This window comes from Dermacentor silvarum, chromosome 2, assembly GCF_013339745.2.
Source record: "Dermacentor silvarum isolate Dsil-2018 chromosome 2, BIME_Dsil_1.4, whole genome shotgun sequence".
Taxonomy (NCBI): domain Eukaryota; kingdom Metazoa; phylum Arthropoda; class Arachnida; order Ixodida; family Ixodidae; genus Dermacentor; species Dermacentor silvarum.
This window is the reverse complement of record NC_051155.1, coordinates 175,502,680-175,521,450: the sequence shown is the minus strand read 5'-3', so window position 1 is coordinate 175,521,450 and position 18,771 is coordinate 175,502,680. Positions and strand designations below refer to the sequence as shown.

Here is an 18,771-nt window from a genome sequence, read left to right as displayed (position 1 = left end):
GGCGCCGGACAGCGCGGAGGCCGCGACTGGGCGCGAAGAGTTTGACGCGGTGGCGCTTTTCTTGCTTTCGAGCTTTTCCCCACGCACGCGTGGGGAAGTGCGGTCTATCGCTTCAACGGAAACTGAGCGGCGTAAGCATAGTGCATACAAAGGTCAGAGCCGTGTGGAGATCGCTTTCAAGATACGGTGCACGCGACAACCCCGACAGCCGGCACAGGCGCAAAGTACAAGAACGCATTTGTTGGCAGAGTAGAAGCCGCCCTCCCTCCTTCCCTCCCGCGCTGCCTTCCCGCTTTGCTCTTTTTGCGTGGGAGATTGCATCGCCAGTTACCCTTGCGTCCGGTTGCAAGATATGCATTTGGTGCCCCACAGCACCAAATGCATAAACAAAACAAAGTTCTGCTTTTCTGCATCATCAGCACTCGCTAGATTGGGCTAATGACAACGTGCCTGATCTTTATGCACTGATTTTGTAGCAGACCGTATGGATGTGGTCTGGAGCCAGGGTCTTATGTACGTCATGTTGATAGCCATCACATTAATGCTTCATAAAGTGCCAGCACAGTCAAGTACATAACGAAGCAATGCATTTCTGGACCTGGTGACTATTCAACTCGTTGAAGTAACTTAAGTCTTAAGTTGCATTATACCCGCAGCTGTGGCTTAGCAGCTATGGTGGTGCGCTGCTAAGCATGCGGTCGCGGGATCAAATCTCGGTCGCAGCGGCTGCATTTCTATGGGGGCGAAATGCAAAAGTGGCCGGGTCGCGTGCATGGGGGTCACGTTAAAGATCCCCTGGTGGTCAAAATTAATCTGTAGTCCCCCAATACGGAGTTCCTCATAATCAAATCGTGGTTTCGACACGTAAAACCCCAGAATTCAATTCATTAAGTTGCAGTAGAAATGTCGCTTAGTGAAAGCATTTGTGAGATACGAAAATGCTCACAAAAGTATCTAAATTTAAAAATAAATTTTCAGTTGAGTATACTTAAGATATCTACAAGTCTGATGTTTCACCTCACCTATCATCATCCTTCATTCATTTAACAATTTAACGTTGTGGGGAAGCTGTCAACATAACAACTTGTTGCCAGCATTTCAAATCTGTGATAAATAGTCAACATTTTTCTTGCCCTCTCTGGTGCTTGTGCATGATAGTTTGTCAGTTGTTGCATCAACTGTGACAGAGCAAGCGTTATGTGAGAAAAATATGTTTTTCATCTATCGTGGGCTGCATTCATTATGTGAGTAAATATGGTATAGGTTGAAGTTATTGTCATAGAGCGAAAATGCGTGGCTGTGTGAAATGTACCCACCGCATTGGCTGGGACATTGGGCTGCTCGGAACAAGGTCATGGGCTTAGTTTACTGCTGTAGCAACTGAATTTCATTAAGGACTTAATGTAAGCAGATAGCTATGTTCTTTCTTGCCTGTTTGTCCTTGTCTAAATTGTTTCGTTATGCTATCACAATAAGATCTTGCCAACTAGCCAAACTTCAAGAGTGGTAGGACGCCAACACTTTACAGTTATGCTCAAGCTGACCTCTTCAACAGCTCTGCTGCTGATGCTACAAACTGATGCAGAGGACAGCTGTGGGAACATGCATCATTGACAGTTGAAGTTCGGGGTCAAAACTTCCTTCTTCCTAGCTCTTTATACGGAGCGCGCGCTACTCGCGAGCCATATCAGCGGGCTCAAGCACACCGAGCCCCATAGGGTGCCACATGTGCGCTCAACCACTTTAAGCCAGAGAAAGGCAAGCTTGTGTCGCAGTAATGGAGACCCTGAGCGAAGCTGCCAAACAGAACATTTATTACACACAGTTTGAAAGAAACTGTTTACAGTATACGACCCAATTTTAGCCTGCTTATATAAAAAATCGCCAAATAGTCGTCAGTGGTTGCGAACAGCACACATGTGGCAGAGAAAACACACAGATTAGAACCTGTCTAGAGCAGCTACTTGTCCTTCAGCCAGTGCTTTTGCATTCGCGCGCACCAGCGTAGAGGAAATGAAAAGAGAAATGGCATAGAGAAACAGACGAGGGCATGAGTGCAAAGCGCTGCCTCAGGACATCGAGACAACGGAAGGGTGCACACGAGCGCCAAGGCCTGGAGCCTCGACGAGCCCTACTAACGACCGGCAGATGGTGAACAAAGGTCCACAGCCAGCCAAAGAGATTAGCATACACACCTTCCAATGTCCCATCGTGGTCTTCCCAAGCCCCGTCTTGCGTGCATGAACAAGGGCTCAAGTCCCACAAAAATATAGCCAGGGTAGCCCGCTGCCATCCTCGCCCAGGCGGGAAGCGTGGAAGCTGAAGTTTATCGGAAACACAGTAGCGTCGCACAACTGCACTGCGAATTCCGGAACTCCCATAAGTTTTATCATCAACATGCTGGACTGTCACTGTCACTTGGCTGATTTTCATGTCAGTGCTCTTAAGTAAATGTTGTCTTGTGATTATTTTGTCGGTTGCATGACTGATGTGCTGCCTTTTCAAACTGTTCAAAGGTGGCCAAATTCGTTTGCATGGTCCAAAGATACACATGCTACCTGATGATGGGTTATGTGCCATGCTAATTGCGGCTTTTTGTGCTGTGCAGTTGACATGGAGATGGACCAGGGAGACTCATTGCCTATGCCATCAAAGCGACTCAACCTCTCTGTTGGGCCACAAGACATGTCAGTGTCACACATGCTGCACCACAGGTGGGATTCTCACTTTAATGTGCACTGCAGAACATGGCTGGTATGCCCTCAATTTACACTGGTATTCCCCTGAGTCATATGCAGTCGAAGCCAGATATATTGAATCTGAAGGGGATCACAAAAAAAGTTTGATTTATGGGAAATTTGATATATAAAATAAAAATTTTATAAATAAGTTTTCAAGGGGATTTTACAGCTGTTCTGTACAAACAAAAATTTGTTATATGTGGGTTCGATATGTCCGGGTTCAAATGTGCTACTTTCCCATTTTATGCTTGCTGGGCAAAGAACATTGATATCCCATTTTGATCACATCACTACCCTTAGTGGTGGTGTAGCGGGATCAAATCCCTGCAGTGGTGGCTGCATTTCAATGGGGGTGGAATGCAAAAACTCCTGTGTACGGTGCATTGGGTGCACGTTAAAGAACCCCAGGTGGTCCAATTAATCTGTAGTCCCCCACTATGGGTGTGCTTCATAATCATATCCTGGTTATGGCACATAAAACCTCAGAATTTATATTATTTTGATCACATGACTCGGGTCACATGTTTTCCCAGATAAGCCTTTATTTCTCTCACCTGTCCTTTCTACTTTTTTCTTTTGAAATTTATTAAAGATGCATTTTTGAGGCTGTTCTGCATTGAACATTATGTAGTTTCAGTTGCATGAGAACACATTGGACATAGGTGCCACTGTTACTGACTTTGACGCTTGCAGCAAATGGTGATGCTGTGCTCTCCCATGGGAACAGTCGAGGTTCACACGTTGCATTGCTATCACTCATCACTGCTGGCCACTGAGGCATCCCAATGGACAAAGCATCTTAGCCTCCAAAGTAATCTCTCTCTCTCTCTCTCTCTGTCTCTCTTTCGGTGGAAAAATTCCAAGGCAGGTTGTTGCAGTCGACCCTCTTTATTTTGGAAAATTGGATAATTCGGACTCGTCCTTTGATCCTGGCAGGCGTATGCATTATTTAATGGAATTAACCTCTCGGTAATTCGGATGTATTTGGCCACAGACCTGTGTATTCAGACAACTCTCGCAGCTCGACAAGTGCGGAGTGCTGCAATTGAGAAAAAAAACTGGGCTAGCATCCAACTGAAACGAGGCGGCGGAGTCCGCATCGCCATAGGCGTCAGTGGAAATCGTACGTGAATGATAGAAACACCGGAATGCTTCATGCCTATTTGTGCCTTTATAGTCTCTATTCTTGCGCTTACCTCCGCTCATAACACCATGTCGCCTGTGTGCTTTCATAATTGTGTAGTCGCCATCCATGGTCACGTCAATAGCGACCACAGTTTCGTCCACAGCAGTTGCGGTCTGCAATAGTTTCGTTTTGACTTGGTGTGCATGTTGGCTGCGTGCCTTCTGAACTGCATGGCTGTCATCCATGATCGTGTTGATAGCGACCACAGTTTCATTTGTAGCAGTTGCGGCAAACGGTAGTTTCATTTTAACTCCGTGCAACGGCTGTGGGCAAATTGTCACGAACACAACGGTAGTTGTCAAGGATTTAGGGATGCCGGCTGCGTGGCAATGAATCAATGATCCGTTAACGACCAGCTCAGTAACGAAAAAATAAGCAGAATGTGCGCATGACTGTGAAATGCGTTTCTCGGGCGAAAACACGCCGTGGCCGCACTGTGAAAAAAGTCACGAGGCCTTCGTCACTGCGAGTGCTAATCAGTCACAGGATGACGAGAATTGCAGCTTTTGCACTGCTTTTATGCAAAATATAAATGGGATTTGCTGATTCATTCTTATGAAAGGATTCGTATCAGCCCAGTGCATGTTACCATGCCTTAAATGAGTACTGTATTTTTGCACATATAACCCGCCACTGCGTGCAACCTGCACCCCCAATTACAACAGCCCGGAAAAAATGTATACATATATATCCGCGTGTATAATTTGTGAAAATAACTGCATTCAACAGTGCTCAAATCTTTGCAAAAACAGTCTTCACTTGCGGATGCACAACTTGTCCACTTTATATGTACGTCTAGTGGCTCGGTTCCCCCCATTCTTCGGCGATGCTGACAAAGCTGGATTCATACGCTGGACGTCATTGCGAACGAATCAGTCGGGTGAATGTGACATGAATCGGATCACTTCGCAGCTAGCACTCACATGACAGTAGCGCGGACGGAGAAGCCCTCCCATAGGAAACGGCGATTGAGCAAACGCGACCGAGCCAAAAATCCCAACGGCGATGTGGCTCACCACTGTGCCACGAAGCACTTTGCACAGACCGAGGGAGTGCTGTGGGAATGGGTGACGTACGAGTTCGCTGGCGCCACGTGCGTTATTCGCTAACTACTAAACGCAAAATGGAAACCCATAAAGAGGAGGAGAATGTGAGCGACCATGAAAGAGGAGACAAGGGAGCTTCGGCACGCAGGGGTGGGGAGAGGGTGGGGTTCCCTAGGAGATAGTGAAACTTTCAATGTGGGAGAACCTTGCTTTGAGGTGTGGCTTCACGGAAGTGTGGCGCACGTTGCTCATAAGCCACACTTCAAGGTGAAATTCGCATTTAACCTGCACCACCACTTTACTGTTAAATTTTTAAAAATCTCGGTGCAGGTTACACGTGCAAAAATACAATATGTGAAGTCGGGCATCTGCTGCCACCACCAGCAAGAGAGTGCCGACGCTGCAAGACTTCGTTGGCAATGTGATGTCTTTAAAGTGACACCTCAGTGTAACGCAGGGGTTTTTCGATAAATTTGCTAGCTGTCAATGAAACGCAGCTACTGCATGGTTCACGGTGCAGTCCGGACAAAGCTCTGGCCGCTTTCCGTTTTAAACTTGGAGTTGCAGTCGTATGCTGCGCATGTTTTCGGCACCTCCCTGACTTAGAGCTACCAGTGGAGTTGCAACGCAGTACATCGGCATAAGCATTTGCAGTAGTGCATGTCCATGGGTTTTATTTCTTTTGGGGAACTTGCTTTCAAGGTGGGGCCATGTGCGCGACCCTTCCAAAATGTTTCCTCACTGATTCGCTAGGGCAAGGCGCATGCGCCGTCGCTCTGTGAGAAAGGCCGATTCCGCTTCCTTTGTCGTGTGTTCCTTGTTTTTCACTGAATTCCCGTGTCACTGTGCCTGCCACAGCGCAGCAGCACGATAAGGCTACACCAGCTAGGCCCTTTTCATGCTCTGCTCACTTTCATCCATTTCTGCTGGTTAATCATTGGACCTGAAGCATATTGCATGACACAGTGCTAGGCATGCAGAAAAATATAGGCAAAGTAATATGTGTACTTTCCTGAATAATAAACTAGTAAGTAAGCACTCGTATAGTCTTTTTTTCTTGTCCTCATTTTTATTATTTGCGTGTTTCCTTCACATTCATCATAACATTTGGCACATTTCTTGCTTCCCCCAACTCCCTTCCCTTTCTCCAGCTTGTCACAGAGCAGCCTAGAGGCGATGAGCAGCCCTGAGCAAACAGTGCCACAAGACATGGGTGACTCCCTGTCAAGCAGCAGTGGCTCCCCTGGGTGCCCCTCAGTCTTCCACCAACACCATCCGTCTTCCTCCTCCAGTGTACGATCACCCCTAGCGCCCGTTGTCTCCATTGACAGCACCTGCAACATGGAAGACTCCTAACTCTGCCTTCCCACCTCTTCTTCTGTTTCACTCACTCCTTAGTTACATCCTCCACCTCCTTAGTTGTTGCATTGCTTTTTCCCCTGATTGTCACCTCCATTCCTGGTCACCTCCTGCCAACTAGAACCCCTAGATGTAAGCTTCTTTCCAGACTCTTCTAGACTATGGCCAAAGTTGCACACTCTATTTTAAGAGCCATGTTTCAACTGTCTTGCTATATTAGCTGTCTTTTTGAACCATCTCGTCAGGTCCTTGACAGAAATTGGTGCTCTGAGGCATTGGCAGTTCGCTTGCAGACCTGCGTGTCGCTAGATGCAGAGCTGTAGTGCGTGAGCATGCATATGCATAAAGAGGTTTGGTCAAATTGTGCGTGCTGCAAGAAATATCTTAGCATCCAAACATGCTTGGAGAACGGGAGTGTTTGTGTGGGCGCATGCTGCATCTGAGACACACAGCCTCATTCCAAACACACTTGTAACACACCTTTAGGCTTCTGAAGGCTGCGGCAAAGGCTAGAGACGTAGCACATGATACTAGCGCCATAATGTCATGGGCTTCACACCCGTCTCGTAAAAGATTGATTGAAGGTTACAGTATAGAGTAGTGAACACGTCTGTGGAATCGCCACATTCGTCTTCCGCATTTGCTATCCGCTGCTGTCGGGCTCCAAGTGCTGGTGATGCCACTGATGGTGGCTCGGAGCATGCATTCTTGTGGCTCTGTCTGCAGTCTTTTGATGAGTATGGAATGAAGTGTACAGGGGCTCCCCCCTACCCACCCTTGGCCCATTTTGCCCACATTCTCTCTTTCTGCTGGCACGTTGATGATGGTGTTGAGAGCAGGACTTCCTGTGCTTCCAGGCAACCTGCATATACAGGGTGAGTGCATCAGTAAGAAATGCTTCAAAACTCACATCCTTCACTTGTGTTGCTTCCTGATAAAGAAGGAACTTGATTTGCTTTGTTTTGTGCAGTAACAGTGCGAAATTTGCAAGTTCACAAGTGCATAGCTTACAGTGGCACGAGGGCTGTTCTGCCAGAGCCGAGCATGTAACTTTTTCTACCATGATGCCTGAAACTATTCATTGAGTTGAAACTAATGAAATGGTTATAGCTGCTACAGCAGTTCAGTGCAAAAAAAAAAAAAAAAAAACGCAAGCACAATGCACAACAAAAGAATTGAGTTTATACGTATCTGGAAAAAAATATTGCAGTATCACTGAGCTCAGTTCTCTAAATATTGTAGGAAATCCAACAGCTTTTTACTCAGCATCTGATAACCGTAATTTAGTTTGTATTCGTGTAATCCACTGGTTAGTGATTAGTGTGTGTTGTAAAGTCGGTTACACAGATTTATTGTGAATGAATTTTGACTTTAGTCATCCAAATCATAAAATTCAAAGTGGTGTCGAGTGAAGGTTGTTTTCTTTTCCCTTAGTTCAGCATTGTTTAGAAATGAAGTTGGGATTCAGACTCCGTGTGTATAAGTGTGCATGGACCAAAAGTTGTGTAATACAGTTAAAACTTGATATAATGAAGCACAGTGTAGACCGCTTATAACATAAGTCGCTGGAGTCGCGAATATCCATGCTATAAGCGGTACAGCACTGTAACCAAAGCAACTATTTTCAAGGCCTGCACATGTGCAAAACATGTTGACCAAGCAGCCGCGCGTATCCGAGAATTGAAGCATGCGACTAGCAGTTTTGCATCTATTCAAATTTACGAATGTGAAAGGTTAATGTCCAAGTACCTGCAGTCTTCGCATGAAGCAGACAAAGTAATAATAATTTAAAGAAAAAAAAACAACTGCAACCGAAATTTGAGACTCGGTACAGTGTCTCGTCCTGTTTCTCGGACTGATCGGCGTATGCATGGTGTCAAAAACATGACGACCAGGGACCAAGTTGCCGTCATTCCAGTGTTGCCCGTGCCCTCACTTTCGTTATCAAGGTGGTTTCTCCGCATTCCATGTGCGTACAGTCACTGCAACGCGTTTCGTTGAGTCGGCACCAAACCACAACTTTTGTCGCCAGCGAGGGTGTTGGGCGGCATGCCGTCGCAGGAAGCTCGCCCTTGATATGTTCGTACCCGTAGACGATTCCATAGCAATTACGCATGCAATCACGCGCACGGGCTGAATTGACAGCAACGCATACGAAGCAGAGTTTGGTTCCTTGGGCGATCAGCCGCAGCAACTATTACGAATGCCTACAAAGTTGGTATGTGCACACACTGGTACGAACGGCGGAAGCTACCAAGTGCACATAAAGCCTAATAGCTCCTAAATTTGCAGAACACTGCTTAAACTGACAGCGTCGCGCGCGTGATATTTGCACTTCACGACGCACATCGCGACGGGTGCGCAGAAACTGAAGCCACATGCAGTGCAAAGCGCACCATTGATAAGCAGCCAAGCAAAAAGGCTTCTCCGTCGCCTAGACAACCACCGCGCACCTGCATCGCGCCACTGCCATATATATATATTTTTTTCATTCATTCGTTCACTTTGCATCTCGTGCTCCTCTCGTGCTTGTCGGCCGCGGAAACTGCATTAGTATAACCAGTATTCCGTCTTGCGCGGCTGCACTGTAAGCGGTATGCATATACATGGAGCTCTATGGGAGGGTAAACGGGAGTCAGAAAAGGCCGCGTTGTGGGCAGTTCTGCACTATAAACGGTTATGTTATAACTGGTCTAAGCTGTATTTAACTTTTTATATCTTCTTGTCCATAGAACACAATTTCAATACAGTCGATTTCCGTTAATTCGATCCTGACGGGACCAATGAAACTGGTCGAATTATCCCACAGATCTAATGAAACAGAAGGCAGAAAAGATGGCCCCATTACCCGGTCCAGTTAATGGTCTCAGCATACGAGACATGCATGGCGGGCCAAAGGAGGTCTCAAATCGCCCCAGCAATGACAGAAACAGCTCTGAACGGCTGTCAGTAGGCTTATTAGGCGTCTAGGTGCCCATACTGTGACTGGAGGCGTCGTGTGCATGTCCGTATGAGAAACTTGTACTGTGTCCCATGGCAGTGGCCCCTGTGCATTCTCAGTATGCTTCACCGCAATAAATTGTGTATGCTTTAGCGCATAACACGGCTGTATGTAGCGAAGCTGATCAGTCAGGTTCGAATTATTCGGCGAAGGCCAATCTTGAGATAGAAATAATGAAAGTTTGGGCCCATAATGTATGGGCGCCGGCCGGGAACGTTGGTCGAGATCGAATTAACCGGAAGTCGAATTAACGGAAGTCTGCTGTACTTTATCTTCATTTTCATTGCACAGGAATACCACCTTTTCTAAGCCACTGCAAAATTTGCAAAGAATGCAGTATTAATTTTCTTGTGCACCAATATCAACAGAGTAGGTGGAGCGCAAGTGAAACATACACAAGAAAGCCCACAAAAGTACCAAAATGGACTGTATGGCTGAGGTGTCAGTCCCACGTTGAATGACAGTGCACTTCTTTCAAGTAGAAAGGAACATTCTGTCCATTTCGTGCAGACATGTGGCATTGGAGTGCAATATAAGATCAGTTCACTGCAGTCAGCATGAATCATTACCAAAAAGTCGCAGTATCGCACAAAAGGCAAACCATCGATTTCGATAGCAAATTAATAGACAGCTATACCAAGTAAGGATAATAGTTTTATCGGCCGTATCAACTTGTAAACATTTGCTTACTAACTAAATTAACAAGCATAGTCTCAAGCACGCCCAAGCAAACATGAACACATCTCACTCGATGTATGCAGAAACTCGCTGTCAAAGCGCTGGATGGAGGAACAGCAGCGAGCGAATTGACCTTCGTGCTGCCTCTTGCTTCAATGTGAACTGAGCGGCAAAAACAGTGTACACGAAGCTATCAGTACTTGGCGAGCCCCCATCGCAGATCGCCTTCAAAATAGAGCCCACCCAGCCGCGCCATACGCAGCAGCCACCGCAGTAGAAGCCCCTCCTCCGCCCAATGCCTTGCACGCGACGGAAGAGGGCACATGGCCTCCCCGCTTTCCTCCATTTTTTATTTTTTTTTTGCTTCTATGCCTAAAATGACGTTTTTTTAAGAAAATAACTGGGACGCCATTGCATTTCTCTGCAAAGTTAGGGAATTAATATCTCGAAACTGGTGTCATCCCGAGAATTCGTTCCAAGTGGATCCCTTCGAACTCCATGGCTAGAATTTCTAAATTGCAATATATGAGGTAATTAGTTAAAAACCTAATTAGTGAATTTTTGTTAATTAGTCCTTTGTGCATTTCAATTTTTTCTGCAAGTAATGTCCGCCTCTTCGAGTAGACCTGCTCATGAACGTCTATATTACAATTAACGTTCATGAGCAGAATATATATATATATATATATATATATATATATATATATATATATATATATAAACAAGCAACAGTTTTCCCAGATGCTGTCTGTTATTCTTTTACCATACATGGTGACCTTTCTTTGACTTTTGTCAGTTCAGATATAATTTTGTTCCAAACGGGCCCATGAGATTGGATTTTACACGCGTTTACTTTTATTTGCGATTGTGCCTGAGATACTTGTGTGTGTGCAAGTTGGATGTCTGTGGCTGCGTCAAACATCTCCACATCATGCATATGCTGTCACTATATGCACTTAGGTTCTGGCTAAGTATTCGCTAGACTTGAGCACTGTGATCCAGGTATAACTGCAAGCTTTCTCCATAAAATTTCTTCTACTTTTATCATGAAAATTATGTAATCTGCCTATGAAGCTGCATATAGTGGAAGCAGATGCATTTGAAGCTTAGCGACACTGAAGAAAATGTCTTGAGAGCAAGGAATGTACAAGAAACATCGGGCACAATTTGTGAGGGATAGGCAGTGTCCACCTGCTTTCATGATTCTCACCTTTGTCCTCACCCATCTTTTTAAATGTCTATGCTGTTCTTTATTTTCAGGTTGTCATCTTCAAGAAAGAAGTACCCTTTCATCACTGGGGCTTCCCCGATGACTGTCAACTACCTGCAAGCAAACTGCCTCACTCATCATGCAGTGCCTCACAGTGTGTACGCAAGAGTTGACAACGAGCACTGCCTCGGGATATTCAAGCGGATATATACTCCTGGTTTTTGCTTGTGTCTTAGTTGTTATATTTATTGTTCGAAAGAATTCCTTTTGTTAGAGCTTGGACTGTGCCCCCTTGACTTTCTTTTTGCAGTCCCGGCAATGGGAGACTTGTGTTAAGAAAACTTGCAAAACACTACAACGAATGCTGTTGCTGTATATCCTTATGCATGTCTGTTCTGAAATGCCCTGTTTCACCCTTGACTGCTGTGCAAAACACTTGCTTCAACATCGGTGGAGTTGTACATGCCGCCACTTGCAAGCCACGCGGCAATTGCCTCAATCCTGGTTGGTCTGCAAAGCAAGCATTATTGGGCAGCAAAAAATACAGCCATAAAAGGTAGAACTTGTAACATCCCTGGATCGTGATTCTCTTTTCTTCTTGGTATAAAACCGTTCAGGACTGTTAAGAGGATTTGTGGTCAAAGCGGTTAAAAGGTGCCATGGCCCGTCGTGCTTGGTCATATTTTAACTGCATTAGCTCTTACAGGATGCTATGGCTGCAGCAGCAAGCAATGCCACAGGCTTCCCACGGTTTGCTTGAGCACCAAAGTTAGATCAGCTTGTATACCTGGTGACAACTTTCCATGTGGCTCTACTGTGTAACCTCAACTTGATGGTCACGTTTAGCGTGGTAATTAAAATATTTCATTCTTTATCTACAAAACAAAAAGTGCGCGAGAAGAAGGAAACTTGAAGGGATCAACAGCCTACAAACTTTGCAAGTCTCGGCCTGGAGCCATCATTTCGAAATATTGACTCTACGAGTAGGGCCTAAGCCTTTCACATTCTCTAAGCTTAGTCAACCGCAACGGTTCAGTGCCAAGACACCTTAGGATTCTATCACAGCTTCAACTGGTCATTGGTTCTTGTGGGGAAGCATTGCCATGTAGGCTACAAATCGTAAAAAGTGGCACATTCAAGCAAGAGAGTGTTTTTTGGCTCGGTGCAGTCAGATCAAAATAAAGTTGCTTAATTACTTCTTCTACCATTCATTGTTTGTTACCGTAGGAAGGCGGCAAAACCGTTGCGAAATTTCTTGCTAAGGGCCTGCTTTTTCTGCTGTAGTGGTGTTTTAGGCATCAAAACTGAAAGCAACGGTGGCGCAAAGCTAATTCCGACCACTTGGCAATTTATGCATGTGCAGAAGTTCCACCCTAGGGGCCTTTTCTTCGCTGCTGCACAAAGTTGTTGCTGGGTGTAGTTCGTTGTGGGGGATCTGGGTGCAATGCAACTGCTGCAATGCCTGGTGTGATTGTTTGCTGCCCAATAATACTCTTTTTCATTGTTTAAGACAGGCAATAGGGGAAGGGGAGAAGGGGGATGCACTAGTCTTGTGGTGCTGAGCGTGACCAGTCGAAAAAATTAATGCCTAAAAAGCAGAATGTCACATCACCCTGTCTCATTTCTTATAGTGTGTACAAACAGTGGTAGTAGCACGTGCATGTTTTGTGTGTGTACATATATACATACATATATATATGTATAAATATGCATAACTGGCAGCGGTATGCCTATTTCTTTGAAGAACTTGTTTGTGTGTGACGCACCGCAATGAACGCTTGTAGGTGTCAGGTACTGAAAATACCTTGGACACTTGTTTTCACAAAACCTTTTGTCTTTGTTGTGCACCTCTGTCAGATAAGTCGATTAGTTGTCTGGTACAACTTTTCGACTGACTAACATTTGACAAACAAGAGGGCAGTTATGTTGGTATTTTTGTTTTTGTATAGCTACTTGTACATAAAAAACAGCAGACCTTTGGTCAATATTTTTTGTTTTGGTCACGGCTGTAAGAGCCTGGTTTACAGTACGCTATGCTCCGTTTAGTAGTGTGCTCCTCGAAAATGACAAGTTTCTTGCCATTATGCAACTTTCTTCCCTTTCCATATATGGATTTTCAAGAGTTTGATGACCTGCAAGAATTGGAACAGTCTGAAGGCATATATGGTGCTTAGTCTATGTGACCCTACTAGCAGCCTTCTTCACAACCAACTGCTTAATTTTTTTTGAACGCTGGAGCTGGGTGGAAAAAAAAAAACATATTTCCTGCAACTCATCTGTGCAGCCAAGCATTGTATTGAGTGCTGCTTTGCAGCAGTCACGAACAAAACTGTGGATTGCAGCTTTGGGTTCATGTGCCATCTGTGAAAATTCTTTGCTCTCTACTGGCTCCAGTGTTTTGCCAACTTTTGCATTTGGGGGATGCCTTTATGACGTGGTCAGCATAGCTAGACAATCTAAACTAGCGAGTGCTAAGCAGCTGACAGGCGTAAAATGTAACTTGGCGTCTTCTATTGTGCCACTGCAGTGGCCAAGGCACGCAGGTGCTTGCGCTACCTTGGCACCCATACAGCTTGTGCCAAAAACTTTTGAGGCCATAAGATGCAGAACTTCCACAATTGCCACGCTTGTGTAGAGCAGGTTCTCTTAATGTTTGGCAGTGTGGTTGGTGTTATGATAGCATTGGACCTTCAGTTTCACCATGACATATTAGGGCATTTCTTGAGTCATAGTACACAGCTGGACTGCTTGGTTTGTTCCTAGGTTTGTCCAAGACATCAAGACAAGCTTGCTGGCAATCCACGCAACTTTTTCTACATTACAGCCAACACACGTGAGGAAAAGAAGACATTAAAAGTGCCTACTTTGTTTTTTGTGCATTGTCACTGCTGTAGAAAAGAAGTTGGGGTTGATAGTACATCAGGCCATTTCTTGCAACCAGTGTTTTTATTAATGCAGGTGCATGCCAAAATTTGTACTATGATATGATCCTGCTATCATTAGGTGGGGCACTGAATGTGCTTAGCTAGCTATTTCACCATGCAGGCTTCATGTTATATGGACAATGTTTATTTCTCACGAATCATCCACATTCCATAATTCCTCTTATGCAGGTAGCATGTTATCTGGAGTCTCCCACTATGGAGTGCCTCGTAATCAAATCGTGGTTTTGGCACGTAAAACCCCAGAATTTAATTCAATTCAGGTAACAATGTCGACAGCATTCAGGAAAGCATAGCGTGATGTGCACTAGAGTCACTAGGAAATGCAGAACAAGAAAAGGCAAGTGCCATTGGGAGTGGCATTCACAAAGTTTATGATTAGAGGGTAAGTGAAGGGGATTCAGGTTCGTGCTGATTTAGAAAACTGTTTAGTTAGGCAAAAATGCAGCAGAACAAAAACTTCCAAAGTGAATTCGTCTGTTCGATCTCAAGTTGACAACTGTTTTGTGGTTGCTGTCATGTTTAAAAACTGAAGGTTCAGTGCTACCACGGTACAGCTCTGCACAACTGCAACTTTTGGAACTGGCTTGCCTTTACTGAAGACATCTAAAGACTTGAATCCACTCTTACCTTTGCGAGCATTGTATTTGGTTAAATTGACCACTTTGGGTTTTTCTTTTGATGTGTAGTCAATTCTGGTAATGTCAAGGTTTCTGGGGCATTGTTATTTATTGACGCAATGGGTAGCCGATCCGATGTGTTTACACGTTTATCTATGTAAGCTTACTTCACTAGCTAGTTCCCTTCTTTGAGTTTGAGAGGCAGACCTGCGAAGCTGTTGCTGCATAAATTTGTGCCCTTCCTTTTCTTTGATTGTTATGAGTGTTATTGTTATGTTGTTTGGTAGACGTGATTTACAAGCCAGCCCTATAAATTGGTATCTTGCGAAAGCCACACCTCAGGGGTGATGGAAGAGCACAGTCATTGAGTGTAGGGTTAGTCTTGGAAGTTGCACCGAAAACCCAAAGCTTTGTATCTACCATGACGTTTTTTTTTTTTTTTTTTTTTTAACTGTCAAGTTATTTCTGCTTGAGCCACCAACCTCTCCGTGTTTCTTTCACTTTTGCTGTTTTGCCTGACGAAGAGAGGGTGGATAACTTGTATATTACCTTCTGTAGCCTTTGTGATGAGAATGAAAAGATGTGCTGTGTCTGTTCAAAAAGTTTCAAGGCTTTTTGTCAGTTTTAAGATGCACATACAGGCACAGCAATATTGGCTGTACGAACAGCAGAGCTTTGTGGCAGGTGTTATGAGGATGCACACAGATTTGAAGTGTAATCATCATCTTGTTTGGCAGTGGCTAATGGTGCATAAGGAAACGACACCTACTTCTCTGTTTTATTTGTACAGACTGTTGTTTGGTTCGGTATTGCATTACTCGCATCTGATAGTTACATCTCTGCACCTTTCCAAGGAAGCTGTGAATGTTGCGATTACCATGAAATGGTAACTTGCGTTGATAGAACAAAGTATGTTGAATTGCAAGGCTGATGAAATGGCAACTATACGCACACTTCTTGCACTCATGTGACTTTCTGGTCATAAGGGAGTATCAGAATGTTGTTATAAGCAAATAAATTAGCTGAACTGCTGCTACAGGGTTGAAGGATGCTGTACTCCACTGCTTTTACTCTTTCATTTTGACTGAGCTGTTTGTGGAGGCTTGTTAACTGAGGAAGTGCGAAAAATTAAACAAATGAAAGGCAGGCTGGGACAACAAGCATTGTTTACTATATGAACACAAGTGAAAACAAGCACATGTCTGGTCCGTGACATGTTCTTGTCTCAAGAGACGTGCTCTTTACTTATGTTTACTTTTTTCATTTGATGCAGCAGGATTTGCAAAGTGTTAAAAGCCAAAAGTACGCATCTAACCAGTCTGCCGAGTAGTAGTGTTTAATGTGTTAGTATTCTTATCCTGGGCCAAAATGGTGCAACAATTGTACCACACTTTCATTATATTTCATGCTTAGTCTCTGTCTTGAGCTGCATTCTGCCTTTGTTTTCACCAGAATGGGCTGTTGCAGACAATGTGTGGCTAGAATAGAATAGGATAAATAAAGGGCATAAAGGTCCATATTTAAAGGTATGGAGGGCAAACTAAATGGTACATATAAAAAAAAATTCCTGACATTTGATTTTTGTCAACATGAAATGCACAGTCTGCACATGAAGTGCACCAACACTGGTGCAGTCTTAATAATCTTGGGCTAGGTGCCTGGTTTCAATGGAATTTTTCTTTCCCCATCAGCATTGAAGTCTACAAGCTCTTGACCATGGATGCATGTTCACTATTTTAGATAAAGCTAATGTTGGAAGCATGACCTTTACTGTCACAACTTCAAATGTACATCTGTGAGCGGTGCCTCTTGTAATGTGCATGCCTAACTGTCCCTCGGAGAGATGGTGATTTGGTAGACCTGAAAATGTGGAATGTTTTCTGTGTTAGCGATAGGCATTTCCTGGCAGACATATTTATAAGCATGTAGTCTTGTTAAGAATTGTAACCATGTAGATTTTAAAATGTAGGCTGGAAGTGTGTACCGGAAATTTGTGCAGAAAACAGCCGTTTATTGTAAACTCCACTTACGAGTTAAAAATTTGTGCCCTCCATCACTTTGCCAATAAGAAGAAAAAGAGGTTTTTGTGCTTTCATGCTTTATCACATTTAAGAGCGCTATTAAAATGTCACTTTTTTTTTAGCCTATGCTTGCTTCTTTTGCGTTTTATTTCTTTAGGATTCATTTACTAGCAGGTCTCTTGCTAACGAACACTTCCACTCGCTTACTGTACTTTAAGCTTGCGAAGGCACTTTGCAGCCACTTGAATAGAAATGATTTGTGGACAATGCAATCTTGTTGCTTTTTTGTCATAGTTAATGTTTCTTTGTCACCCAAGAACAAAATATTTATACAGTATTTACCTGCAGTGGTCTCCTTACTTGATGCTTCCCCCCCCCCCCCCCCCCCCATTTCCTTTAGCTCTCTCCTCTTTGTCCTTGCCACAATACTTCGAAAATACACGCCAAATATAATAGAAGTCAAATGCAGTTGTACAATGCTGTACAACTGAACTTCGCCTCAACATGATATGCACAGGCTGCACTTTAGTGCACAGACACACACCATGGTGCATCTTAAAACATTGGTCTGTTTGCCTAGGTTTCATTTGTTTCATGCATTCAAAGATAACACTTAATTCCTGGGGCTAGATTTGTAACAATTCCTTTTATTCATAAACTTTTCTTGTTATACACTGCCGGAAGGCCGATGCTGGGAATGGCGGCAGCATGGAAACGTGCGAGCCAGTGAAGATGTGTGGAAAAAAAAATTGTTAAGAAAATCTGGACCGTGGTGTGCATTTCAAATGTGTCTAAATAATATTCCTAACGTCAAGCAGAGTGAACTTGTCATGGCTGTTTGTTAAGCTTTGCTGGTTTTTCTGAAGTCATGCCAGCATCTGAAGTTGAGCATTCATGTGTTCAATTCCGTAAATTGCTGGAGTACTGCGACATCTTCACATAAATAGTACGTCTGCACACATGAAAGAGCTTTGTTGAATATATGAAGTTTATCGCATGTGTTTGGTAACCTCGTACTGTTGACGAGACTTACTGAGATGTCCTTGTTTATTTGTACGGATGCTATGCGAGAAATATTGTTTTTTGATGAAAGCTTCTCTGATACTTGGAGTCTGCTTGTCAAAGCAGCCACAATTCATATATAAACATTATATATACTGTACACACAGAATGAATGCTCTTTATTTGTATATTATGTAAACATATCAGGTGGATTGCTCGTTATTAGGCATGCAGCCAGTGTTGATGCACATTGATGCGCAATTGTTTTTGCTGTGGTCTCAAACTGTAGTGTTTATGCAGTTGTAAGTGCATAAAGATGAGATGGCACCTATTAAAATTTTATCCATTGATCTGCCTGCTTCACTTTTGTTTTCCTTTGCGGCTAACTGTCCGCTTTGAAAGTTAGCGCAGTTTATATCATGTTGCCTTTATCTTACATCAAGCATACCAAGAAATTAAGTTGTCGGTTGTGTAAGAATGTAGCCAGCATCTAACGTAAGATCGTAAGAGCTCTCTCCATCATGCTGTCTTTGTGCACTTTTTTCGATTATAAGCTCCAGATAAAAATATCGAGACGCAGCCGTCGTATAATCGCGAATAATGCCCGTGTCACACGGGGCACTTTCGATCGCGATCGAGAGGGGGAAAGGTAGGGAGGTTAAATCCGCATTGAATTTATCGATTGTGATTGTCTCCTTTGCACAAGCTGCGGAAAGAAGCCAATCACGGTTGGAAAATTCGATCCCAATCGGGATCGAATGTGCTCATGTGACACCCGTCGGCCTTCGTGGAACACGCATATTCGTACAACTTGGCTAGTCGCGAAGTGCGCCACCAATATATGTGAGCGCGGTTACCTGGGTTTGCTAACAGTTTCGCCCAAAAGGCGATGCATGAATAGCGATAACAAAGTATTAGACAACTAAATGAAGTAAGGTTCGTAGTTCTATCGGCCGTATAAATTA

General features: G+C 44.0%; 1 protein-coding gene across 4 annotated transcripts in view; it reads left to right on the top strand.

Moving 5' to 3' along the window:
* The window catches only part of LOC119442182 (P2R1A-PPP2R2A-interacting phosphatase regulator 1), a 36,137-nt gene extending 17,981 nt beyond the window's left edge, over positions 1 to 18,156 (top strand). For all 4 annotated transcript variants that reach the window (XM_037706947.2, XM_049661945.1, XM_037706948.2 and 1 more), the window contains exons 9-11: positions 2,609 to 2,714; positions 6,125 to 7,207; positions 11,272 to 18,156. In XM_037706947.2, coding sequence (XP_037562875.1) covers positions 2,609 to 2,714; positions 6,125 to 6,329 — 311 coding nt within the window. In that variant the 3' untranslated portion in view covers positions 6,330 to 7,207; positions 11,272 to 18,156. The remainder of the gene's footprint in view (positions 1 to 2,608; positions 2,715 to 6,124; positions 7,208 to 11,271) is intronic.
* The last annotated feature ends 615 nt before the right edge of the window (positions 18,157 to 18,771 follow it).